This window comes from Protopterus annectens, chromosome 13.part0 (genome assembly GCF_019279795.1).
Source record: "Protopterus annectens isolate FY-2018-M chromosome 13.part0, PAN1.0, whole genome shotgun sequence".
In the NCBI taxonomy this organism is placed as follows: Eukaryota; Metazoa; Chordata; order Ceratodontiformes; family Protopteridae; genus Protopterus; species Protopterus annectens.
Window position 1 is genome coordinate 449132274 of NC_056747.1, and position 26978 is coordinate 449159251.

General features: G+C 40.8%; 1 protein-coding gene across 1 annotated transcript in view; it reads left to right on the forward strand.

Annotated features, from left to right (window-relative positions):
- Window positions 1-26978, forward strand: part of RBM19 (RNA binding motif protein 19) — a 1836515-nt gene that overhangs the window by 1229851 nt on the left and 579686 nt on the right. Inside the window, exon 16 of the mRNA XM_044054094.1 lies at window positions 1121-1181. Coding sequence (XP_043910029.1) covers window positions 1121-1181 — 61 coding nt within the window. The remainder of the gene's footprint in view (window positions 1-1120; window positions 1182-26978) is intronic.

Below are 26978 nucleotides of genomic sequence, written 5' to 3' on the forward strand. Positions count from 1 at the left end.
ACCTATGAACCTATGGTCTTCCCCCGTTCTCCTTCCTGTCTCAAGCCTTCCTTGTCTTTGTCCCCTGTTGCAGCCAGTCATTATACTGTTTTTCTTTTTCTCAGTATCAGGTGATACTTCTGAGAATGCTACCTTGACTCTCCTATTCTGACCGTCTCTGCCACTTTCCTAACCCTGCTTGTTGCCATCTTACTTGTCTGTTCTAACAGATCATTGGTGCTTACATCAAAAACACAATGCATCTACCACACCACCTCTCTTGTTTGGCGGCTGCTTTAGCCACCTTTTCCAATGTTTCACTGTCTGAAACCGAAGATTAATTTCTCTTTTGTCTTCCCACTTTTTGTCTGTGTCTTATCCTATACCTGTTTTTTGTCTCCTTTATTTCCATCTCCATGTCCCTGTCCCTCTTATCTACTTGTTTCTCTCCATTTTTACCACCCCAGCTCTTCATTGGTCTGTGCTAGTTGCCTGACTTCCTGTCATGTATCCATTCCCATTCTTCCTTCCCTTTTTTTTACAACCCCTTTCTACTGTTCCTCACACACAGAATAATAGGTTGATGGTGATTTGATGATGGTGAAAGAAAGAACTTGCGTACTTGGTGGTGGAAGGAACTGCACTGCAATACTCAATGCAGTAGTTGTCTGCTAGAACATGATGCTATTTATGGATAAAACTCTAGCCCTCTCTGCGGTATGTTACTTCTCTGGTGCTTGTTCCGTATATGTTCATTAATGCTGAAGTGTGAGTCTTGGAAGAGAGAAGGTAATTCTGGATGTGGTGAATGTATGGGTTTGTCGTATTTATCAGCACCCTGAAATGCTGAGTGAGAGAACAAAGGAATGCCCGTAACAGCAGGGGAGGGCATCTGTAGAGTGTCAGGATTTTATGTATGTATGTAAAATCTTTGAAAATGAGTTATTTGGTAAATTATGAATGCTTTTTGGATATAGTTTGCATGTACTAGGAGATAAATGCCTTATAAGTGATCCTGTTACAACATTGCTTTTATTTTTTAGTACCTTTAATTTGTAAAAGAAAAATAAACAATGTTTCATGTATATTTGAGCATATAGTATTTTAGTAACCTTGTATTGTTTATTTCTGTATGTTGCAGACATTTTCAAAAATTGGAAAAGTAAAAAGTTGTTCCATCTCAAAGAAGAAAGACAAGACTGGTATGAACTTATTTCATTTCTTATTGTTAAATTGAAAAGTTCAGATTTCCTGCTTTCCTTTAGTAATAATGGACTGAATAGTATTATAACATGGCATGAATAAACATATCCTCCCTTCATTATTATCACTGCAGGTGTTTTCCGCCATTTCTTTACCCTGATAGTTTCATATATAAAGATATGGGTATGTGCCTCTTCAGGGACTATTAATCCCATGGAAAACAGTTCATACTTTACACTTGTCATTTGTTTTATATTATCTGAAATCTTCAAGAAAGCATGAGATCATCATTCTTGGTGGCTCAAAATCTTAGCATTTGTGTGACAATATAGGCAGAAATTATTCACTTATGAACCCGCTGTGCACTTGTACTGTTCCTTTGTTTTGATTTACTACCACTAAAACATTGCAGAAGTTGTAAGGGTTGTATGAAATATTTCATCATTAGAATTAAGATCCATTCCATTTTCAGTGATACCTGTTGTTTTACAGTTTTGGTACCAGATGTAGAACTGGACAAGCAAGCAGCAGTATATATTTTCTTCTGCCTCACATTTATGGAGAGTTTTTGTGTATGGCCAGTGCTAACAGATGTACATTAATTTTTGAAGGATTACCTTTAAGTATTTGATGAAAGTACATTGCCTGTTGCTCTTAAAATGCTGGATGCTTTGCAACTCCGTTATAATTGTACCGCTGCAGGAATGCAGAAACCTGAGATTGTCCAAAATATTTGATTGATGTAGTGCTCTTTCAGAATAGTTTGCAGTTTTTCCAACTGTTGCCAGAGACTTAGTTGTGCAGGTAACTCAGAAATGTTTTACTTATTCATGTATTTATTTTATTTTTTTTATTTTTGTATTTTTTGCCTGTTAAATGTTTTTTGCTGGATCAGTATATTTTCATCCATGATCTGAGAGAGTGGTACTTAAAAATAGCACAAGTCGTACTGCTCATCAGTTATTCATTCATTCATTCATGCATTCATTCAGCTGTTCATTCACTCATTTATTTCCCAGTATTTATTTTGTTTTATTTAGGGACATGTAGGAGACAGAACCTGTTTTGGAATTCAGTGGTCATAAGGCAGAACAACAGTTCTGGACTGGACACCTTGCAGTAACTACATTTGTAAAACAGCACAAATTCTTGGAAATAAACTCAAATACTACATGCAAGGTGAAAAAAAACAGCACTCAAGATGGAGTAAATTCCTGTATTTAATGGTTAAAACAGCTTCTACTACACCAGTTGCAAACTGGTTTCACGGCTGTCTGTATCTTCTTCACTCCAAAGATAAATCTGAATATATAATATCCTAACATAGTTATATATCAGTTCAGATAAGATGCATGACTAGCACACAACAATACCAGCTGTGAGAAATAAAGAAAAAAAAAAGAAAAACAGTTGTTTCTTTCAATGACAAACAATGAATTCATAGTCTTTCAATCCAGGGGGAAACAAGGCCCCCGTATAATATAATCCACTTTTTCTTTTGTATTAAAAAGCTTTGTAAATGTTCCTTGTGCATATCAGAACTTTTGAAAATGGCATCAATGCAAGATGAACTAAATATGGCATTTGAGTGAATCAAGGTGTGTTTATTTAAAATGCTCTTGCTTTTATTACATCTAATGTCATTCAGATATGCAGAAATTCTGTCCTTTAGGGCATATGTTTTTTTACCCATGTAAAGTGCCATCGAAACATATTCTGCAAGGTATATGTTTCTGGTATTACAGGTCATCACAGTTATTATTTGCATGGTGGAATACAGGTTCTTCTTTATGAGAAAAATGATGTATGTACTAATATTACATTTATTACAATTCTTGCTTGATGTATGTCCACACAACATGATTGTAGTGTTATATAACCTTACAATGGTTGAGTAACTGTGACAGACACTTGTTTTCAGAAATAGGTATTCAGTACTGGGGAAACAGTCCTCATTTTTACAATCCACCTTCTTTCGTTTTTTTTTTTTTAAGTAATGCTTTATAAATGTTCCTTTTGCATATTAGAACTCTGGGAAGCAGCATCATTGTCAAAACTATATGTAACATTTGAGTGAACCAAGCTAATATTACACAGCTGTGCAGAAGTTCTGTCTTTTAAGGCACATGTTTGTTTCTATGGTACCTTTTATGTAAGTCATTCTGCAAGATAGATTATATTTTTAGTATTGTATGTTCTCTTATCTGTGTAATAGAATTTATTATAGAATCCATGTTCTTCATTGTTAAAAGTTGTTTATTTAACACAAGGTCACATTTATTATAGTTTCTACATGGTTTACTTCCATACTGTGTGCTTGGGGGAGGGTAGTGTATTTTAATTGCAGTCCCTTTTGTAGTTGTTAGAAAACCGTGATGGGCACTTGTTTCTTCTGTAACTAAATTTACATTTGTTAGCCAGCTAGTACTATACTACTTGGTATATTGTTGCTCAGTAAAATTGGCCATTGTGTGTTAATGAGGTTCCTTATCTCAAAAGAGTTTACATCATACATAATAAACTTTCTCCTGTTTGCTCTTCTTTCTGGAAGCATATTGTCACATTATCTGTCCATTTTGGAAACCTCTGCTTGATCATGTAAATCTCCACTAGAATACCCCGTGTGTGAACTTGTATGTAAGGTCAGAAAACATCTCCTTAAAGAACTTCTGATCACTGCAAATTCATTTTACTGTAATGTACTCTGATTTCAGAATATTTCAAAGTACATCGCAAGGATGGCAGCTGTTACAATAAAGAAATGTAATTTTTAATTGAAAACAGAGAACAATGCAAATCTCTTCAGTATAACATCATGAATACAGTAGTAACAGTAAACTGGTGAATTGTCTAGTCAAGATTTACCATCACATGCTACACAGTATAATTGAAGTATTATGTACAACACAGAGAAAAAAGATTAAAAACAAGTACAAAAGGTTGTAAACACATTATCATCAGTTATGCTGTGTACCATGTAACAAACCATAAACAAGTAACATAATCAAATTCACTGAGCCATATTAATAAATGCAACATAAACACGTTAGCTAAACTAAGCAAGATAGTAGAAATGACTGGAATTATTGCCAGAGGTTCATATGTAGGTAAGGCCTAGCCCACACTCTTAAACTGTAATTTAGCCTATGAATCTGATTACACCAATCCAAGGGAATAAACTTCCATACAATGAAAGTTACTAATATTTTTGTAAAATATGTGTAGCAGTGCTAAATTCCACTGGTTCAATCCTTAAAGCACAGTTAGTGTGCTACCATCAATGAATTTTGTGACCTCAGCATCCAAAAATTTGACATTAAAAAGTTCTTCATGCATGCTAAATTTAATCCCAAACTATTATCATTTAAGTAATTCCAAAAAGTACACGGTTTCTCCTAAATGCTGGTCCAAACCATGAAAGAGTCATCAAATGTCTATGCCAGATATTCAGGAATATATGAAAAATGTTCTGAATTATAGATGCATTCAGTCTCAAAAAATTTCATAAACAAATATGTGAAAATGGGGGCACAGGCTGCCCCACGTTATCTCTAATCTGTAAATAACATTCCTTATTGTAGCAAAACACATTTTAGTCAATATAATTTCCATTATCTGGACCCCCAAAAAAATCATTAAGCTTGAAACTGAATAGGTCTGAGCCATCTAGCCAGTATTCTAATGCATCTTGTTCTTTTCATGAGGTATTGATGTATAAAGTGCATTGACATAAAATATGCATAGATATTGTCCTTCTGCCATCAAATGTGACATAATAGAAAAAAAGCACACTAGTTCACTCAAATACTATATTTAGTTTTATTGGCATTTATGCTGTTTCAAGTTCTGATGTATGCATAAGGAACATTTAAAGCATTTGTGATTAAAAAGAAAGAAGGTGGATTGTTAAAATGGGGGCTTTGTTTCCTCTTGGATTGAATGACTATGAATTTCATCGTTTAAATGGAAAGCTAATAGAACTGTTTTTTTTTCTTTTTTCTCTCATTTGATATTGGCATATGTTAATTGTGTGACTTATTGGAATTTTTGTATAACCCTCTTAAGATGCAACATGTTCAGATTTATTTTTTGCACTGCTGAAGCTGCAGATATCAATAAAATAGTTTTTCAGCTGGTGTACTGGATGCCATTTTAGACATTAAATACAAACAGTTAATCCCCTCACTTTGACTGCTTTTTTCTCTCTTCTTTGTGGATTTTCTGCAAAGATGCATCTGTCTATATATATATATATATATATATATATATATATATATATATATGTGTGTGTGTGTGTAACTGTACATATATAAATATATATTATATATATATATATATATATATATATATATATATATATATATATATATATATAGGTGTGGGCATTGGATTGAATGACAGGTTATACCAACACCTAGATAACTGATGTAATAATATCGAAACAGCAAATGCTGACAAATTCTGTAACATAGTTTGCATTATGAAACAATAAAACACATACATTTGGACATCAAAATTTTGCAAAATGAAGAATGTCAGTTGGTCAAATGAGCAGTCATCTATGCAGTATAATATCAGATGAACAATAGTGAGCAAATAATTTATCTTAAAGGTGGAAGCAAGATGTTGGAAGAAGAGCAAGGTAAGGTTTTTTGAGAAAAGGTAGCAGGGGATCATATGGCATTAGTAATAAAAAGAGAGGGCAGAGAAAGGGAGAATAAGAAGAGAGGGAAGGAGATAGGAAAAAATGGGTAATGAGGGAATGAAAGGATGGAAGTAGTAAAAAGTACATGGTAGGTAAATAGAGTGCAAAGTGTGGATATTAGACAAGGTAGTTGGTAGGTAAGAGCTAAAGAGTTCAGCCTGGATAATTACAGGAGCAGATCCAAGATTTGGACTAAAATTATTTTGAAGTGTGTTTAAACTAAGAAGATTAGAGATTGTTCTAAGGGTTAGTGGTTAGGAGTTTGAACTTTTGGCTATAGAATAGGACTAGAGGCTTTGTCCAGGTGATTTACTAGGTTTTTATTTATTGAGATGAGGAGTTTATCTTCTGATCGGAGAGGTCTTCTAGATTATAGGACAGGGCAGGCTGTAGATTTATGAATGATAATGTGGGTAGTTAGAATTTGTGGTAGCAGAGGTGGTGGGGAAATTTGAGCTACTTAAGACTGCAGGGAGGTGTAGTGAAGACTGTAATATGTTGCACTAGTTGGAAACTTAGCAATTTTGTTTTAACGAATTTCAGGTTTTGTTTTTAGTGAAGTTTGTGGATTGGCCGACTGGAGTTCCAATTTAGGAATGAGGGTAAAAGGTAGGTGGTTTTGGTAGATGTATTTAGAAAGTGTTCATGCCTCTAAAGCATTCCAGTTTGCTGTTTTTTTTTTTAATAACATTATTATTCTGGATGTGAAGATCATATTCGGGTTTCTCATCTATTGTCACACCTAATAATTTGATGGGGGGGGGGGGGGTTACTCCTTCAATTTCTGTGTTGTTTAGGGGAGTGAATCTTGGAACTTGGATTTATCTATATAATGTGTTTTAGGACTAAAGAGGATAATTGGTTAGGAGGGTGGCCTAATGGGTAAGGTGTTTGCCTTACAAACACAAGGTGCTGAGTTTGAGTCTCACAAGGCATAATTGGCTAGGCTTAAAATGGCTTGCAAGGGCAGTTAGCGTAGTACTAATTTATGATATCTGTGATGTATATATGTATCCCGGTATCACGTCAGTCGCCCTGCTAGACAGGGGTCCAGGAAGTAAATAGTGTGGGAAGAAATAGCCAGGGAATTGTTATGGCTAGGCTTGTGTAGGCCCTAGGGCTGATAGCCTAGTAACAACCTACGAACTTATGAAGAAGCTTGGATGTTCTTCATCTCACATTGCTGCAGTCATAACTTGTGGGTAGTCCGCTGTCCTCGGTCGGCCCGAATACCAAAGTATTAGGCTGGCGTCGGTCATGGGCGCTCAGATCTGACGTCAGAGCATCATGGTATTAAAGCGCATGACCGACGTCATATCCTCAGTCTTTTTTGCCGCATGATCCGTAGCAGAAGCAGCGTTTGCAAGTGCCGTTCGGCGTTCTGAAATTTTCGTATTCTGAGTTTCAGACCGATACCAAGTTGGCTACCCCGCTGGGGAATATTTTTGTTTTTTCTTGCCTCAGTTAATTCCGGATGTCAGAAAAAGTGAATAATTGTATTTCTTGTGGGAAACAGATACCGCATAGGGATTACCACTCTCTCTGTATTCCTTGTTTGGGGCCTGAGCACGATGTAGTCGGGTGTCACTTTTGTGCTAGGTTTAATAAGCGCACCATTAAACGTAGGTTAGATTGCGCTAGGCTTGTCTTCGGTAAGCGGTGTAATTACAATATGCCGCCGGATACTCGGCCACCGCTAAGAAGCGCAAGGAAAAATCGTTAAGGTCCAAGCAGGATGTGTCGTCCATTCCGGACGCCGGTTCTTTAGAAACTACGGTGGAATCTGTAGATCCAGCCGAGGTTTCAGCTGAGTCTCAGTGGGAGACGTTAATTTTGCAGGATGTGGCCTCTCAGGAGTCAGGTCAGGCTGAGGGGGCCTCTCAGGTTGCTGTACTCCCTTCTTTGCCTAAGGGGGTTAGGCCTTCTCCTTCTGTCTCTAAGGTACCTTCTAAGGGCAGGCCTAGTTTGTCTTCCTCAGGTGTCAGTCCTAGTTCAGCAGGTTCTGTGCCCAAAAAACACATGCTTAAAATGGCAGAAGATTTAATTTCCTTAATCAGGGGTTCTATGCCCCCTCCAGATAAGAGGCCTAGGGTGGAGCCAGAGGTAGAATGTTTGGAACAGGCTTCAGATTACTCAGAGTCTTCAGCTGAAGACACTCAGGATTTTCCTCCTTATTCTGATTCAGACGCAGAGGATTCCAGTCCTTTTGCTTCTCCTCCAGAGGATTTTTCTTTTTCAGAAAACCTGCATTCTATGAGGGAGCATTTTAAATGGGAAGGCCAGGATTTCTCAGATTCCCGAAAGAGGCTTAGGGAATTTTTGTTTTTACCACATCGGCCCTTAGCTATACCTCCTGTTTTGGATGTTGTTCAGGATGCTTTCTCTGAGGCTTCCCCTAATCCAGACTCTTTGCCTCCTGCGCCAGTTAAACCAGATAGGTATTGCAGAGTGCCTGAAGCTCATAAATATCTGTATAAGAGCCCAAGGGCTGACCCAGAAACTATTAGCCAGGGACCTAAGGGTGTCAGGGCTTCTGTTGTAAAGAATCCAGTTCCTATGGATAAAGATTCTAGAGCTTTGGATAGGTTGGGTAAGAAAGTGTACACCTCTTCCACTCTAGCAATGAGGGCTTTGAATTGTCAGTTTCATATGTTGAAGTACCAGAATTTTCTTCTTACTCAGTTAAAATCTAAGGTAGATGCTTTGGCAGAGGGCATAGACTGTAAGGAATTACAGGATTTGGTTCATGCCTCTGATCAGGTGGGTAAGCATTCTTTGCAGTGTGGTTTCGATGCTTTACAGGCTTCTTCCAGGGTGGCTGCCACTGGATCAGTTATTCGCAGGCACGCCTGGCTTAAGGATCAGAATTTGTCAGAGCATGTTAAAGCTAGAATTTTAGATGCTCCTTTACAGTCTGAAGTTTTGTTTGGTTCTCCTGTGGAGTCTGTCTTAAAGAAAATGGAAGACAAGGCTAAGTCTATGCAGACTGTTAAAGATTTTTTGCAGGTGCAGCCCCCTAAGTTTAGCAGGAATTGGCCTACTAAGGGATGGGCATATCCTTCTTCTGATTTACAGTCTAGGGGCAGATCTAGGCGTGGTAGGGGCAGAGTTCAGAGTTCTTTCAGGCCTAGAACGTGGAGTTCCCCTGCACAATCTACAGGTGAGGGCAGGGGCCAGTCCTTTCGTAAACAGGCCCAATGACCTGCATCTTCAGCTGCCAGATCCCTCCTGTCTGGCAGCACCTTTGGGAGGAAAGTTGGCACTCTTCAAGCAAAATTGGCTTTTAGTCACCCAGGACAAATGGGTGTTAGACATTATAGACCGAGGCTACAAGTTTTATTTCCACACATTGCCTCCTTTCAAGGGCATGCCAGACGTTCCTCCTCAGCAAAGGGTAGAGGCTCACAAACAGATTTCTTTACTTCTTCAAATGGGGGCTATACAGCAGGTCCCTCTGTCAGAAGTGGGCCTAGGATTTTATTCTCGCCTGTTTCTTGTACCAAAGAAAGGAAACACTTGGAGGCCAATTTTGGATTTATCTATCCTCAACACATACCTGGACATTCCAAAATTCAAAATGTTGACATTGCAACAACTTCTGCCTCTGTTGGGCAAAGATCACTGGATGGTAACTCTGGATCTCAAAGAGGCTTATCTTCATGTTCCTATCAGGCCCAGTTGCAGGAGATACCTGTGTTTTCGGGCTGGGACTTTACATTATCAGTTCTCTGCATTGCCCTTTGGCTTATCTACTGCGCCCAGGGTGTTCACAAAGGTTCTGGCTCCGGTGATAGCCTTCTTAAGGTTAAGAGGAATACAAATTTATCCTTATTTGGATGATTGCCTGATTCTTGCTCAAGACAAAAACAAGCTTATTCACCATCTACAGTATGTTATGGCAGTGTTAAGGTGCCTAGGGTATTCTGTGAACGAAACAAAGTCCAGTCTAGTACCCTCTCAGGAAATGTGCTTTCTGGGTGTGAGACTGAATACAGCTTCCCAGATGGCTTTTTTGACCCTGGACAAACAAAGAAACCTCACACTTTACTTCCAACAATTGTCTCTACGGTCCAGGCTGACTGCAAGGACAGTCCTTCAAGCCTTGGGGTTCATGGCATCTTGTATTCTGGTGCTTCCCAATGCCAAACTGCATATGAGGAAGCTACAATGGTATCTCAAAAATGTATGGACGCAACACTGCCACGATCTGGACACTGTCATTCAGATAATACCTTGCATTCGAAAGGAATTTTTGTGGTGGGCTCAGGAATGTCACCTAAACAAGGGACTCTCTGTGACCCGACCAGAGGCGAGTCAGATCTTAACGACAGATGCCTCGGACAAGGCTTGGGGAGCTCACCTCAATGGAAAATGGGTTCAAGACACGTGGCCTGCCAGACTTCAACATTTGCATATCAACTTGAAGGAGATGTTAGCAGTCCAATTTGCATTGATGGCTTTCAAGGATCTACTTCAACCAGGACACGTGTTGATTCAAACAGACAACACAACTGTCATGTGGTACATCAACAAGCAAGGGGAACCCATTCTACCCTCTTTGCAGGCAAGCTATGGTTTTGTGGGAGACTGCTCTCAGTTTGCACCTCACTCTTCAGGCAAGGTTTCTGCCAGGAGCACAGAACTCCTTAGCAGATGTTTTGAGCAGACAGATGGTGGATCCCCACGAGTGGAAATTGGATCCTCATGTATTTCGACAGTTGACAGTGATATGGGGGACTCCAGACATAGATCTGTTCGCTTCTCCACTAAATTTCCAGTTGCCAAAGTTTTGCACAAAGATGTTTCATCCAACAGCTTGGAAAGTGGATGCTCTATCATTCAGTTGGAGCAATCTTCACGTCTATGCCTTTCCTCCTCTGCCTCTACTTCCCAAGGTGCTCTTGAAGGTCAGACAAGACAAGCCCTCCATGATTCTGATAGCTCCAGATTGGCCTCGACAGCACTGGTACCCTCTGCTGAGGAGTTTAGTAAGGGAGCCTCCTTGGCCTTTGCCTTCCATTCCACACCTTTTGTCTCAGGCAGGCAATCATTTCCTCAATGTCAGGATTCAGTCCCTGCATCTAACAGCCTGGCATATTCTGTTTTAGAACCTGGAGGGTCGCAGCTTCCTCAACAAGTTTTGAATGTTATTTTGGAGGCCAGAAGGCCTAGTACAAGGAAAGTTTATGCAGATAAATGGAGGAGATTTTTTATTTGGAGCAAAGCAAAGAGCTTTGATGTTTCCAGGCCTGATTTGCGTGTTTCTCTTCAATATCTTACGGAATTATTAGACAAGGGTTTGTCTTTCTCCTCTGTAAAAGTTCATGCTGCAGCCATTTCTGCTCACTATGACTGTGACCCACCATTATTCTCTCCTCCTTTGTTTAAGCAATTCCTTAGAGGGGCAAAGAACATAAGACCTCCGCGTAGAGCTCCTACTCCTTCCTGGGATCTCAATTTTGTGTTGGAAAAGCTTACTTTACCTCCTTTTGAACCTGCAGCTACGTCTGAGTTAAAGTTTTTGTCTTGGAAGACTGCTTTTTTGTTGGCCATTATGTCTGCTAGAAGGGTATCTGAATTACAGGCTCTAATGGCAGTTGAACCCTTCCTGATTTTTCATAAGGATAGGGTGTCTCTGCGTACTAACCCTACTTTTATGCCTAAAGTGATTTCAAATGTGGCCTTGAACCAATCTATTCATTTGCCTACTTTTTATGCTGATCCCCAAAATAAAGGGGAGAAAATTCTGCACACTTTGGATATTCACAGGCAGTTGCGTTGTTATTTGAGCAGGACTAAAAGGTTCAGACAGTCTCAACAGTTGTTTGTTGCTTTTGCTTTGGCCTCTCAGGGGAAACCTGTTTCAAAACAAACTATTTCTAAGTGGATTGGCCATTGTATTGCTTTTTGTTATTCTCATCATGGTAAGGAGATTCCGCTGGAATCAGACCTCATTCCACTAGGGCTACTGCCACTTCTACTGCTTTTTAAGGGTGTAGCTACTAAAGATATTTTGGAGGCAGCTACTTGGGGTTCAGTGCACCTTTTCTAAACATTACCATCTCCCTCTTTATTCCAAATCTAGGGCTGGATTTGCCACTGCAGTCTTACAGGGCATGTTAGCAGCTCCCAATGCTTTATGATTTTGCCAGCCTCCCTTTACCTTTGCTTTGGGATTCTACCCACAAGTTATGACTGCAGCAATGTGAGATGAAGAACATAGTACAGTTTTGTACCTACCATAAATGTAGATGTTCGAAGATCCACATTGCTGCAGCCCAATTTACCCTCCCTCCTTCCCCTCTGTAGTTTGGAGTGGTTGTATGGTTTGGGTGGTAGAGGTTGTTTGTACATAGGTTTTGGAGGGTTTTTTTTCTATTTTTGGCTGTGGCCTTTCTTTTTAGGGCCTTCTGACATCTGGGGCAAGAAAAGACTGAGGATATGACGTCGGTCATGCGCTTTAATACCATGACGCTCTGACGTCAGATCTGAGCGCCCATGACCGACGCCAGCCTAATACTTTGGTATTCGGGCCGACCGAGGACAGCGGACTACCCACAAGTTATGACTGCAGCAATGTGGATCTTCGAACATCTACATTTATGGTAGGTACAAAACTGTACTTTTTCTTGGTGTTAAGCTGCAGTTAGATATTACTAAGCCAAGTGTCAGAAGTTTAAGCTTCTTGTATTATTTGCTGTAGATGCAACACTAGCTGAAGAGCAGCTATTGGAGAGTTATCTGCATTTTGAATTAGGGACTCTTGACTGAAGAAAGTATGAAAATTATTGACGAAAACATTACAAAGTAGGGGATCAAGGTTAAGGATGTTTAGATTTTACCTCCTTTTATGTAGCAAAATGATATAGGACTTTTTTCATAAGACTGGCAACATAAGACTCAGTGACATGTCTCTTGTTAAGGATGCTAATTGGATGGGCAGTGACCTCTGCTGCTGGTTTTAGATATTCTAAAATAATCTTAACCCCAACAAAACCAAACTAGTGCTGTTCCCTAACCAATGTCTAAAAATAAACAACCCCTACCATCACCTCATCCAGTCACGCTGTAATCATACTCACCTCAGAAACCAAGCTACTAAATATTCTAGATTATAAGTTAAAATCTGACAAATGTATATCTCATGCCATCAAAAAGGCCCAACATTAAATTAGGTTCCCTTTACAGAATAAAACCTTAAACTCTTCCTGACAAGCTATTGCTAGGACCCACCTAATATCCACTTTACTCTACGCCTCCTCTGTATTTACTACCCTCACAAAAATCAGACTTAAGCAAACTTGAATCACGCTACCATAAGATAGCCAGATTTGCTGCTAACCTGCCCCACAGAACCCATGGTTGTCTTGCTCTGAAACAACTCAAATGGGTAGAACTGTCCAAGCTACTAAACCAACTTTACCATAGCCCATTCCATAGTTTACCTACCTGATAAATGTCCATCCATACAGGATCTAGTACAAACCCACCTCAATAGCAGGACTCTATGATCCTCTAGAAAAGTACTAAAAGTTACAAAATCCAACAACAGCTTTGGAAACTCGCTATATTCCAACTACGTAACTAATGCACTGTCCCACCTAAATGACAACTGGTTATGCTTGTCACCAGGCTGAACCAATTTCTTCCCTCCTCACTCTCTCTCTTCCTATTCTCCACTTTCACTGTATTTCTATGCTTAGTGAATACCTTACTTACTGCCATCCTCACCCTCTCTCCCTACTCCCCACTGTCAATATATATCCATTTGCTTACTGATCCTATGTGATTATAAGTATAACAACATTAAGCGTAACAATTTACAGTACCAAACGGGCATCTCTGCAACATTACTCCATTGTATATTAAGCTGTTGTATCTCTGAGACACTACTCCACTGAATGATTTCTTGTTACCAAGTGTAACTGCCAAAATATGTGTTACTAAGTGATCCTGTTAGCTTTATTATTAACTTGAACTGTGATTTGTTACTGTGTGATTTATGGGTCTATATTAGAACATCGATGTTTCAGAACATCAAATGTTCTAATATCGAACCCTATTCAGCGAACACTGAAAATAGCGAAGCTGCAGAAAACTGAATTTTTTCCCAGAGAAAGAATTTGGTTGTCCGTTTCTGTCGCTTCGCTATTTTCAGCTCTGTGGTGGAACGTTACGGGTCGGGTTCAGGTAAGTTTGTGATTGTGTGGATGTTAGGGTTAGGGCGTGGGTCAGGTAAGTGTGTGATTGTGTGGATGTGAGGGTTAGGGCAGGGTAGGTGAGTTAGGGTTAGGGCGCCGGTGAGGTGAGTGTGAGATAGTGACAGACCTTAGGTTTAGGGTTTGGGTTAAGGTAAGTGGATAGTTAGTGGTGTATGTACAGTTTAGTGTAGGGTTATATGTAAGTTTTTAGGTGTATGTGTGTGGATTGCTGTTTGTTTGGTGTGCTTGTGTTGTGTGCATGTTTCAGAACAGCAAATTTTTTCCCTAGGAAAAAATTCGCTGTTCTGACTGTTCGATGTTGTCAGCGTTCGCTGAATTGGGTTTGATATTAGAACATTCGAAGTTCTTCGATGTTCCAATATAGACCCTGATTTATTACTATAATTTCTCTGATTGTTTCATTATCATCATTGTTTAAAATACTGATTGTTATGTTGTTGTTATGTGGAGCTTTTCTCCACTGAAAATGGGCAAACTTGCCCAGTCGGACATCCGCAGTAAACAAATGTTAAATAAATAATTCTGGTGAGAGGTTATCAGCAGAGGTAGAGCAGGGTTTGAACTTATCTGTAAGATTTTTTTTTTTTTTTTATAAGGATAGTTGGGACAGGCTGTAGGTTAAAAGAGATGGAATTAATGAGCGTAGGAAGAGTGGATTCTGGTTTGATGGAGGTAGGATGAAAACAAGGCATTTTGTGAGAAAGAAGTGCGTTAGGAAGAGGAAGATGTGTCCAAAGAGGATGTGGTTACATTAGCTATACTTTCAATAAAATAAGTACTTGAACATGCTTTTGAAGTTTGAAGGAGGGAGCTTTCAGAACATGGACTGAGATATTTTTTAGATCCTGGATTAAGTAGTGAAGTTATAGAAGACCAAAGTGGGGTTATGCTTATAGCTGGTTGGTTAAAAAAAAAGTATAAAAGTGTTTGTTCTTGTTTTCTTTCTTATTTTTTAACCTGGTTACAGGGTTGCATGAAAAGTGGTAAATGTGTGGTGGCTTTGTTTTTTTTTGCCATTTTTCCATGTCTTGTCCCTGTCAGTCATGGAGCATGATCAGATTTGATTCCTTTTATATGAAGAGGAACTAAACTATTAAGCATATCCAGAAATATTAAATTAAAATTATTTACTTTTTCATCTAAAGGTAGAGTTTTTTTTTTTTGAATGAGAAGTAGTTGTATGGGTATATGCTGGTAAGTTCATGATGGATGCTGGGAAGTCAGAGGTTAAGTTCTGCCAGTTGATATTAACTTGTACTGGATATCCAGGATAGTGTATCTTCTAGAACAGGACTGCTGTGTCCAGAAGGGATATAAAGTACAATAATACATGAGCTTTTTGTATGATTTCATTTTATGAAGGTGGTAAGAATTTTGCTATTTGCAAATTTTGAGATGGAATTTGAGTAAGGAGTAAAATGTAGGAGCTAAGGTTGGGCAATACTATCCCACCTTCTTTGCTAGTCTACTTATGTTATAGCCATGAGGAAGAAATTCTGAGTCTTTTATGTTAGGATTGAGGCAAGTCTCTGTGGAGGCTGACTGTTTGGGATATAATGTGTAATCCAGGGATGAAAGTCTGTAATTTTGTTAAATATGCTTCAAAAATTTACTGTAGCAAGGTTTAGGGTCCTAGTAGGGGGTATCTGAGTTTGAGGCAGGATAGGATCTGGGTTTGGGTAACTCTTACCACACTGAGAGATTTTGGAGAGGCAGAGTCTGTCTACGATATTTATTATTTTGATGGGTTGGAGTTTTAGTTTTTAATTTGGAAGGTGTGTTTGAAGTATTTTCAGTTTAGAATAGTAGAAGGGGTTTACATTAAATAAGCTGTGAGGGATATAGTAACTGTTGGTAAAATCATGGTTAGTATTAGTGGTTGCAAAAGTTGAGTGCAGCAATGTAATGTATGCGTGAGGAAAAGGATAAGGAATGTATGTGCCAGGAAGGTAACAACATGGTTGATATAAAGGTAGATGTTCATATTGATCACTGCTGCAGTAGCCTTAGCTATATGGGTTATATCCTGCCAAGGATATACAGCTGGCCTGTTTGGCAGCTTGAGCTGAACTGACTAAATGACACATTTGGGAATCAAGCCCTTAAGAGCTTTACTGCTGCTGAAGAATATGCTCTTCTAAGGACTGACAGTTATCTTGTGCTGCCTTTGCTGGGTAAATAAGCTCCCCTTGAGGAAAATTCTTTCTCTTCAATAATTTTTATTATCATTACTTTCCTCTTTAGGAAAGTTATTTTAAAGCTAGAAGTTGTGTTTTAATGGACTGTCAAACGAGACTATATTGTACTTTTAAATGCTTTTTTCTGTCAGTTTAACAGCTGTTTCAAGTAACTGAAAAACAATATTTCTGTTGAGAAATTGTATTTATTTTACCCTGTTGGGCTGGCAAAGTTTAAAGTGCTTTTTACTGTCTTTCTCTATGAAAAAAAGTAACGTTAAATACTTTGTTTTTACCAGAATCTGCTGCTTGTTTCCCCTGGGAAAGAGGCACCATTTTGGCTTAACCATGGAACACTCCATCAGTCCCATGGTGGTCCTCCTTTCAGTCAGAAAATGAAAGTTAAACATCCTTTTTGTTACAGCTGGCCAGCAATTTGCCTCAGCCTCATTTGGGGGACAGCGCTGTGGCCATTATAGCCATTAGTTCTTCCTTAGACCTTTCATCTTTAACCCCAGATCCCTGTGGTATAGCACCTGCAACTGCTATGGACCAGGAGTTAGCCACTTCCTCTATGGCTGTTGGGGTCCCCTAGGTGGGCAAGGGAGAGCCACTTTTATTGGTCATGGGAGAGGAAACAGGGAAAGCTTCCCTGTTTTATCTGAATGTTGTGCCTATCCCTTGGGAAGCAACTGTTTGGTCCCAGTTTTTCTGTTAAAAAGAAACAGGAAGACATGGGCATTCAGAATCGCCAATTAACTTCTCAACAAGACCATTAGTCTGGGGATGGTAGGGGGTGGTCTTCATGTGCTTCACCCCACAGGACTTCCACAGACAAGCCAGCAGGTCTGACATAAAATTGGCACCTCTGTCACAGTATTTCCTTTGGGAAACTTACCCTGCTGAAAATCTCTAGCAAAGCATTTGTCACCTTCTCGGCCTCAATGGAGGACAAAGCCACTGCCTCAGGGTATCATGTAGCATAATCTACAATCACTAGGATATACTTTTTCCCTGTGGAACTTGGGGTACTCAGAGGACCCACAATATCCATAGCTACCCTCTGAAATGGCTCCTCAATCACAGGCAAAGACATCAAAGGAGCTCTCACCTTGTCTCCTGCCTTGCCTGCCTTTTGGCACTGCTCACAGGTCCTGCAGTACCCTGTTACATCTCAGGAGATTCCAGGACAATAGAAGTTTTGCATAATACTCCTCTTTGTACGTTTTATGCCCATATGACCTGCAAAGGGAATATCATGGGCTATGGCTAGAAGAGCCAGTCGGTAAGCTCTAGGTGCTACCAACTGCTGTACTCTCTCACCTTCTAGCCCTCCCTCAGGGGTCCACTCTCTGTACAGTAACCCTTTGTTCCAGTATACAGATTTCCCCTTCCCTTGAGAATCAGGTGCGTCCTTAGCTACCTGCCTCAGGCCTTGCAATGTAGGGTCTGAGAGCTGAGCCTGTCTCAAGTCTCTCCTTGTAACCCTTCCCAGCTCCCCTTCCAGAGGAAGTCTGGCATCCTCTGACAGCGGTGCCTCACTGTCAGCCTGGGAACTACTACTCACCTCTACCTTTACAGTTACCCTGTCCAAGGGAGCATTAGTACTCACAAGCAACTGTGGCTCACATTCAGTCTCACTGCTACAGCGTAGCTCACTCCCTGAAGTAACCACCTCAGCAGTCCTGGCTGCAAGTATGCAGTCTGTCTGGTTCTCCACCAGGCTACCAGACCCACATGCTTGTCTCCTAGCCTCACTGCATGTAACTGCATAAGTACATATTACTGCCTCATCCAAATCCTTCCCACTCAGGACATCTTCAGGATGGTAGTTCCATACCCCTGTTCTCTCAATACAACCTACTGTTTTGGCATTTTGTCTTTCCCACTTACTGGCTCCCTCACCTTTGGTTCCCCACCTTGCCTCCGTAGACATCTGTATGCCACATGGTCCCACTGGTTGCATTCAAAACATTTAACCCTAGCTCCTGGATGTGCATCTGCACTAGTGGCTTCCCTTGCTACCGGCAGATTCTGTTGGGGCAGTCTGTGCTGCCCACCATGGGTTCCTTTAGTCCCATGAACAGTACTGGGGGTCCCCTTCCTGTGCAGGGCTGCCCTGCTTGCTAGGTATAGGTCTCCCTTCTTCCCCAACTCCTCTGAAGTAGCACACTGTCTATCTGCTAACCAGATCCTCATGTCCTCAGGCAAAGTGCTAAGGGCTTGTTCCCTTACCATAAGGTCTGCCAGCCCTTCAAAAGTAGTGACCTGACATCCACTCACCCAGCTATGAAAATAAGTGCTCAATTCAGCAACATATTCACATACATTTTCATCTGCATTGTCAGTGTCATGCATTTTTGCTAAAGAAGTTACAGCATTACCATGGAGTAAGGGGGTCAGGACCTGTACCCTAAGCCCTTGGTCAACTTCATACTGTTTACATACCCACTCAAACATATGAATGAAGCTATCAAAATTATCCCCCTCTTTAAACTGTGGAAGAAATTTGCTGACCTTTTGTGCTTCTGGATTCCGGTTGCTGCCTTCCCCATTACCTCCATGACTGTGGCGAAGAGTCAGCATTTCCCTTTCATGCCTCCTCTGCCGTTCATTTTCCTCAGCTTGTAGACTCTTCATTGTCTCGGCTGCTTCTAGTTCTATACACCTGGCCACCAACTCAAGTCTCTTTAGCTCCATCTAGATTTTTAAGTCCATTGCAGAAAGGTTGAGCTGTCAATTCTCCAAGGTTATTGTATCTCCACTGTCAGTCTGATTGTCCTGGGTGCTGTTTTCTGATGCAGCTGTAACCAAGGCTGCAATTGGGTCTGCTTTAGTCAGGTTTCCATGCACCAGTCCCATACCCAGGCACATCTCCACCAGCTGGCTCCTTGTCAGCTTTCCATACTCCTCTGCTGACATGCTGCATGCTCACCCTGACTAACACTAAGCTAACAAAAGAAATAAAACAATTGTGATCTGAACTTTGAGTATACACTGCATGGCTGTTTTAGTGTACAAAACATTTTCAGAGATCACTGTACATAAGCTACAGGAATTCACTCTACCCCACACCACTACAAGCCAATTAGTATGTGAAGTAGATCCTACCACTGCCAAACACTTGTGATGACCGTGCCATGGCCCAGCAATCAAGGAGCTTTAATCCTCACCACTAACACCAGTGAGGTTGTCTCCTAGAAGAGAGGAAAGGATAACTAATACACACAGTAAAGTACAATTTCCCTTAAGTGCACACAGAGATCACAGTCAGTCTGGGGCTGGTTGCTCCCTTGCTCACCAGGTCTCCAATAAGACTCCCCACTGGCACAGCTATAGGGTCCAGATCTCAGCCTAGCTGGGCAAGCTAAAATCTCCAGTACCCTCTCTGTCCAACCAGTGCTTCATGTCCCTGCCAAGTAGCTGACACACCACACACACACTTTGAGATAAGTATTTATACAACTTCACAGTCACTCCTGGGAAAGGCTGACACAGATTCTCCAGCTGTGCCCCTTTACCCAGACCATATGGTAGTAATCCCTGCCACCACCCAGCTAATAATATCAGCTACTAAAAGGCCCTTAAAAGGGTGTCCAGTTATTACTGTGCAATATTATTATCCAATGGTAATGTGACTATTCAGTCTAAGGCTTATTTTAGAGTGGCCTATTACATTAACCTCTATAAATATGCAATATACTCTAGAACTTATCTCTACACAAACCAGCCACAGGTAAAGGTTTTTTAAATATTTAATAATAATTAAAACACAAGACAAAACTACTACACCGCAGAGATATCTAAGAGTTCAGAGATCACACATAAACTTAAAATAATACAGTAGGGCAGGTCTGATTTAAAAAAAATACCTAATTAATCTTTACTAGCTTTAACTATTCCTACAAGAAATCACAGTGCTAAAAACTTACATGTGGGCTTAGGCAGAGTGCTGAGTTAGATATCCAAGATCAAAATGCTCCCAGTCTCTTGTGAGAAATAGTATTTAAACATTACTAACAAACATGTCTCTAAGGCACTCCCAAATTACATCATTTTTGACACTTAGTCTGGAGTTCTCAGGTCACAAACCGCATTATTTAGCAATCTAACACCCGCTCAGAAACTTACAACAATATAAGTCATTTCACATGTATACTCTAATAGAAACCAGAGCAATAAAGCACCTTCCACATGTAAATTCTGGTCATAAACTTTAGCCTTAAAACAATGGGCATGAAACCTTTATCCAGACGCACTGGAGCCGAATTCTAACATGAAAGGATCACAACATGCTTCACTGGGCCAGTAGAGTGCAATATTGTCACATGTTTTGCAGTTCCACATTTCACAGTATTCTTTTACACTCCAGAAAACATGCCTGTATTTTTACATTTATTTACAAATGCCAGAATTATATATCAAATTCTATTTGACTAGGCTGGCAGCCTTCATCCATCTCTCCCCAATCGTCACATGCCGTTTCGCAAATTTTCTTTCTTTTAAGTTCGATAACACATTTGAAGGTTTGCGTCTTCAAAGATAATAGGGACCCTTTCTAAAATGTGCCAGTGATTTCAGTGGGAGAACACTGAGATTTCTCAGTCCCTCAGAAAATACTATAAGCTGTGACAAAAGGAATTCCCAGAACCTACACTTATGCTCCAAAGCTGGGAGAACTAGAGGAATGTGTGTGTGTTTTACTGCCTGCAATTTTCCTGACAGTCCGCCAGCTGCCTTTTAAGTTTTTATACATTCTTCCCAAACCTGATCCAGAAGCTGTTGCTTTACTTAATACTTCTGCTGCTAAACACATGGTTAATTCAAATCCTACTCGCTCTTATGGTGTTTGAAAGATTAAGTATAAGAAAAATGTGTATGATCCTGCAACTTTAATTTTCATAATTTTAAGTTGTTAGACTTATTATGTTAAGGCTTGTTCTGACTAATTGTTAAAGTGTGATGATTTTTTATCTGCAGTTTCTTCTTTGTCTACAGTGTGTATATGACTTTATTGATACTTCTTCAAGGGTTATGGCCAGCAGTAATGTTTTGAGGAGGTTTGCATGATTGCATTCTCAGGTTCATAGGTTCATAGGTTTATACTAGGCTATCTGCCCTAAGGCATTTATAAGCCTAGCCCAAATTATTGTGGCTTACGCCACCCCTTATATGAAAAAATACTGTGCCCATTAGTTTGTTGTGCCTCTGTCCAGCAGTGACCCAGAGATGATTCCCGGGGTAAACCTACGATCTCCCATCCACAGGTCTAGATTTCTCTTGAACAGAGTCAGCGAGGTGCTCTGCCTCACATGGACCGGGATTTTATTCCACAGCATAGGGAGTCTCTGAGTGATAAATCTATCCCTCCAGCACGTCCTATTTATATCCGTGCTAAGGTTTAAGTCGCTTGCTCTAGTGGTTTTGGTGGATTTGGATTTTTGAGGTGGAGCATGTCCATTAATTCCGGGTTGGACATGGCCTTGTATGTCAGGCACATGTCACCTCTGAGCAGACGGTATGCGACTGAATAGAGCTGGAGTTTCTTCAATCTGGCAGCATATGACAGATTTTGGAGTCCCTTTATCCTTTTGGTGAGGAACTTTTGGGGTCTCTCCAATTGCTGCAGATGTCGGGTGAGATACATCCCGAATGGGGCATTGTACTCGATCATTGGTCTGATAAGTGAAGAGTACAGGGAACAATGACCTCACTAGATCTGGATGTGAATCCTTCATGATCAGGTGGGCAATGTAGAAGGTCTTTCTAACCACTTTAAGGCCACTGTCAACCTGGGTCCCCAGGTCCCTGATAACCTCTTCTGTGCTTAGTGGATTGCCACCTATATGGTAGCTTGGGGTTACCTTGTTTTTCCAAGGGTATGACTATACATTTTTGGCGTTTAACTTCAGGCCATGGCTCTGGCACCAGCTATCTGTTTCCGTGAGTCCCTTCTGAAGGATATCAGTGTCCGATGCACTTTCCACTATGGGTTTGCAGTCATCTGCAAACTTTGTCAGCCAAAGTCCTCTCATGTTGGCCTGTACTTCTGAGAAGTAGATGCCAAACAATAGGGGCCAAGGACCGAGGCCCTGTGGGACACCACTTGTGACCGGCTTGGAGTCTGACACAGCGCCAGCAACTCTAACCCTGTGGGTTCTGTCCTTAAGCCAGTTTGCAACCCATCTTGTGACATATGGGTTTACATTTTTTTCTACAATACCCAAGTGGGGTATTGTGTCTGCAAGGTCAAGGTAGGCTGTATGGACTGCCTTTCCTCATCAATGGCCTTGGTGACTATTTCAAGAAGTCGACCAAGTTCAAAAGGCATGATCTTCCCTTGACAAAGCCAAACTGGGTCGGGTCCAATGTCTGCAAGTCCCCTATATCTTTGTTTATGAGCTCCATTATGATCCTCTCCATAGCTTTGCAGACTAGACTTGTTAAGCTTATGGGGCGTAATTACCAGGGTCCGTGAGGCCACCTTTGTGGAGTGGGACCACAGTTGCCGTCGCCACTCCTTGGGCACGATCCTACGGTAAGGCTGAGATTAAACAGCTGCCTTATGTGCGGGTTTAATTCCTCATTTAGCTCGTGTAGCACACAGCCGGGGACACCATCCGGTCCCATTGATGCTGTGTTTTTAGCTTTAGAGAGAGCAGCTTTCACCTGCGCATTTGAGATGTCCGGGAGGCTACACTCGGCTGGGATAGTTATCTCTCCTTTAGGGGAGAGGGGTGAAGTTTGCACTGAACCTGTCTGCCAGTATGTTGGCAATGTCTGTGGGTTCAGTGATTTTGTATCATTTTGGACTAATTCTGAGCATATCTGTGAGTTTCCACCCAGGTTCCTAACATAGCTGAAAAAGGCCTTATGATTGTCCTTTGAATCCATGGCAATTTTTCTCTCAAAATTGGCCTTAGTTGATTTTATGAGTGCTTTTTACTAATAATGATCAGGGTGACTTCCCTTTATGGATTTTGTTCTATCATGTAATAGCTTTCTCCTCTTATTGTAAAGTTTGTTAATGGCTGGGGTCCACCAGACTGTTGTGGAAAGAGTCTTGGTTTTATTTGGGATTGCCTGATCCATGCAGTCCTGGAGGTGTTCATAGAAGGCATTTGTAAGGGCTTCCAGCTTGGGTTGTGGTTTCCTCTGACTCAGGGGCCTTGAAGGATACCACACCAGTCTTGAGTAGTGTGAAGTTTGCTTTAGAGAAGTTCTTCACTATGGTCTTTTTGTTTGGGGTGGGGTGGGATGTGGATTTCCAGTGAGATTAGTTTATGATCAGATCTCACCAATGAGGGATATACTTCGGTGTGGAGCATTTTGTCCCCATGTTTGTGACAATGAGATCTAGTATATTTTCTCCTCGTGGGAACAGTGACTAGCTGTTCCATGGCATTTGAATTTATGAACTCCAGGAACCGTTGGGCTAGAAAGTTAGGGCTTGAGTAATGTTCCCAGTCTATATTCGGTAGTTGAAGTCACCCAATATGATGGTGTTTGGAGATACATTTATACCCTCCAGTGTCTTCAGGAAGGCTGTGTGGGGTTCCTGAGTTTGAGAGGGTGGCCTGTAGCATGCTACAATTTGTAGAGCAGTTTTGCCTATTGTTAGTTGCACCTGGATGGTTTCGAGCTTCATGCGTTGCCACCAACCTGGAGGTGTGAGTATCCTTTATGAATATGGATACACCCCTCCTTTTGTGGAGTGGTCCGGGTTTTGGGGCGGAACGCATGATATGAGGTAAAACCTAATAGTGCCGGGTGCTCTCAGGAGCCTTGAACCAGGTTTCAGTTACAGCACAGACATCGATGTTCTCCATACTGAGAAGTGCCTGCATTTTGAGATTTAGACTTCTGGCATTGAGCAGCATTACCCTCAATTTCTTCCCATTTTTGTTTTCTAGGGTGGTAGGTTTAGAATTTGAGCCTTGCCTAAAAAGGCACTATGGGGTGGCAAGAGCCTTAGCCAATATCCGAATCCCAGGGGTGACAGGTGCAAGCCGTGCTAAGCAGCGTGGCTTGTCAAGCATGTCATCCCAGGCAGACAGACACTGGATCCCCTTTGAATGACACCAGACATTAAGCCAATTGTTAAAGCTGATCATCTTGTCTCTATATTGTGGCATCATTCTTGGTGAAGGAAGGATACTGCTCAGGGTTAGGGTCATACCTGCCTGGGCTACATAATCAGAGAGCTCCTCTATGTCTCTTTTCATGCAGTCCAGGGAGGTACGTCTCAGGTCGTTCACACCAGCATGGACAATGACTGTGTCATATTTGTACTTGCTGTGGAGTGACCCGAGTGCTTGTGTTATGTGGCGGATTCTAGCGCCCGATAGGCAGCTTACTGTGACCCTCTCCTTGTTCAGCCTGGTGAGTGGGACGTCAGTGTGTCTGACTATGGAGTCACCTATGACAAGTATGTTTGGTCAGAACCTCCCAGATGATAAAAATTAGATTTTAATTTCTCGTTTGGATAGAGACTTAGTTTATGCTCCTCTGTAGCAGAGGTGAACAAAACATGATGAAAGGGACAAGCTGATACAGGGAATCTGTAAGGTTTTTCAACCCTCCTTTTCCAAGTTTTCCAAGGGATTCTGGAGTTCCTTATCTAAGTTTGGTAAGAAGCAAAATAAACACACTCAACAAAATAAACATAAACAGACGTTTAAGAAGAAATGGCAAGGGAGTTTCAAGAATATTTCTGAAAACTCCCAAAATCTAGGATAGTTCATTAAGTCAGAATGACTATTTAAGAGACTTTGTTGCCCCCTCCCATCCTGGCAGTCCCTTTTTTTTCTAGAAATTCTGAGTCTCTACCTTTCTCTTCAGCAACAGATAGCTTAAGGCAAATTGGTTCTGTGTTGCAGATTGCTGTGTGAGGAAATACCTGCTTTCCAGGGTGGTAATTCCTTGTTCTTCAGACCAAACTCACTTGTTTCCACCCATCCTTCATCACACACTGCCTTATGGAGTGATAGAATCAGTCCCCTTCCCAGACCCCCCCCCAAAGATGGTTTTAATACCAAAGAAAGAATATGCTTGGAAGACCAGTTCTTGATCTTTTTTTCTAAACCCGTTTGTGATAGTGCCTAAATTCAAAACAATGTCACTTACCCTGTTAGAATGATCTTGAATGAAGAAGAAGGTATAGCATTAGAATTAAAAGATGGCTGATCACATTCCTGTTCATCCAAGCTTAAGGCATTTTGTAATGTTTTGTGCATCTGGATTACATTATCAGATTTCTGCTTTTCCCTTTTGTCGCTCATCTGGTCAGGATAAAACAGACGAACAGTTGTGGGTTCTGTTCAGTCAACTTTATTATGTACAAACACATCAGGATTGAGGCTTAGTAACTTTAACTTAGATAAACTTGTAAAAAAAAAAAAAAAAAAAAACTCATACATGTTGACACTGGCTGCACTCTCAAAATGGCACTGAAGCTAGCACATGCTTGCTATTTATATGCACACGGTGTCCTTGGAAATGCTTCTTAAAGGTACAACACATCTACATATTCTACACCTTTGGACCATTCACTGCACCAAGAGTGCTTATAAAGGGTCTACCTCCAGTTATAGCTCACTGCAGGCTACAGGGTCTTCACATTTTTCCATATTTAAATGACTGGTTTATCTTTGCCGAGTCTTTCAAAAGTGTCAGGTATCTCTCTCTCAGGTGAGAGATCTTTTACACAAGCTGGGATTCTAAGAGAAGATTTGTAAGTCTTTTTTTTTACTCTTTCTCACAGTATTGTTTTTCTGGGCTGTCAGCTAGAGACCACAGTTCAAAGAGCTTTTCTTCCCCAGGAAAAACTAGATCTATATCTAGGATCTAGATCTGTTTGTAGGGTTTGCCACTCAGACTTTAGTTATTTTGAGGAAATACCTTAGAATTTTGTGTTTCACAGCTTCTATGATTTTCATGATGTACCTGTTAAGACTCCACATGAGAAAAATATAGTGGTATCTGAAGTCTATCTGCTCCCAGCACCAGCACTCCTTGGCTTTCCAGATCATAGTGCTGGAGTTTGTCAGAAGGGAAATCACTTGATGGAGACAATAATATCCTAAACCAGGGTTCCTTTTCTCTCTCCCTGTTCCAAAGCATTTAGTCACCACTACAGATGCCACAGACTTTGCTTGCGGAGCAGTTTCAGGAGGAATAAAAGTACAAGGTATGTGGAACACCAAGGACAGATGCAGGCACATAAATGTAAATAAAAGAGATGCTTGCCCTGATCGAGCACTCAACTCTCTGATTCATCATTGGTCCCCAGGACCTCTTCAAGTTGTTACAGACAATACCATGGTCATGTGGTGCATAAACAAGCAAGGGGAACCAGGTTATACCCCCCACCCAGACTAGTCTTGTTAGCATTGGATATAGCTTCACAGCACAGTCTCACTCTACAGACATCCTACATTAATTTAGAGCAAAATTGTGTGGCAGACAAGTTGAGCAGGACGAAGGCGAAACCTCAGGGATGGAAACTAGATCAGGGGTCTTCCAATATTTGATCCATTTGTGGGGAGTTCCTCAAGTAAACCTGTTTGCCACCTCTCTGAACAATTAGCTGGCAAGATTCTGCCCTAGGACTCCATGCAAGAAGGCCTGTAAGACAGATACTTTTTTCTTTTCCGTGGACAGTAATGTTCCTGTATGCTTTTTCACTAAAAT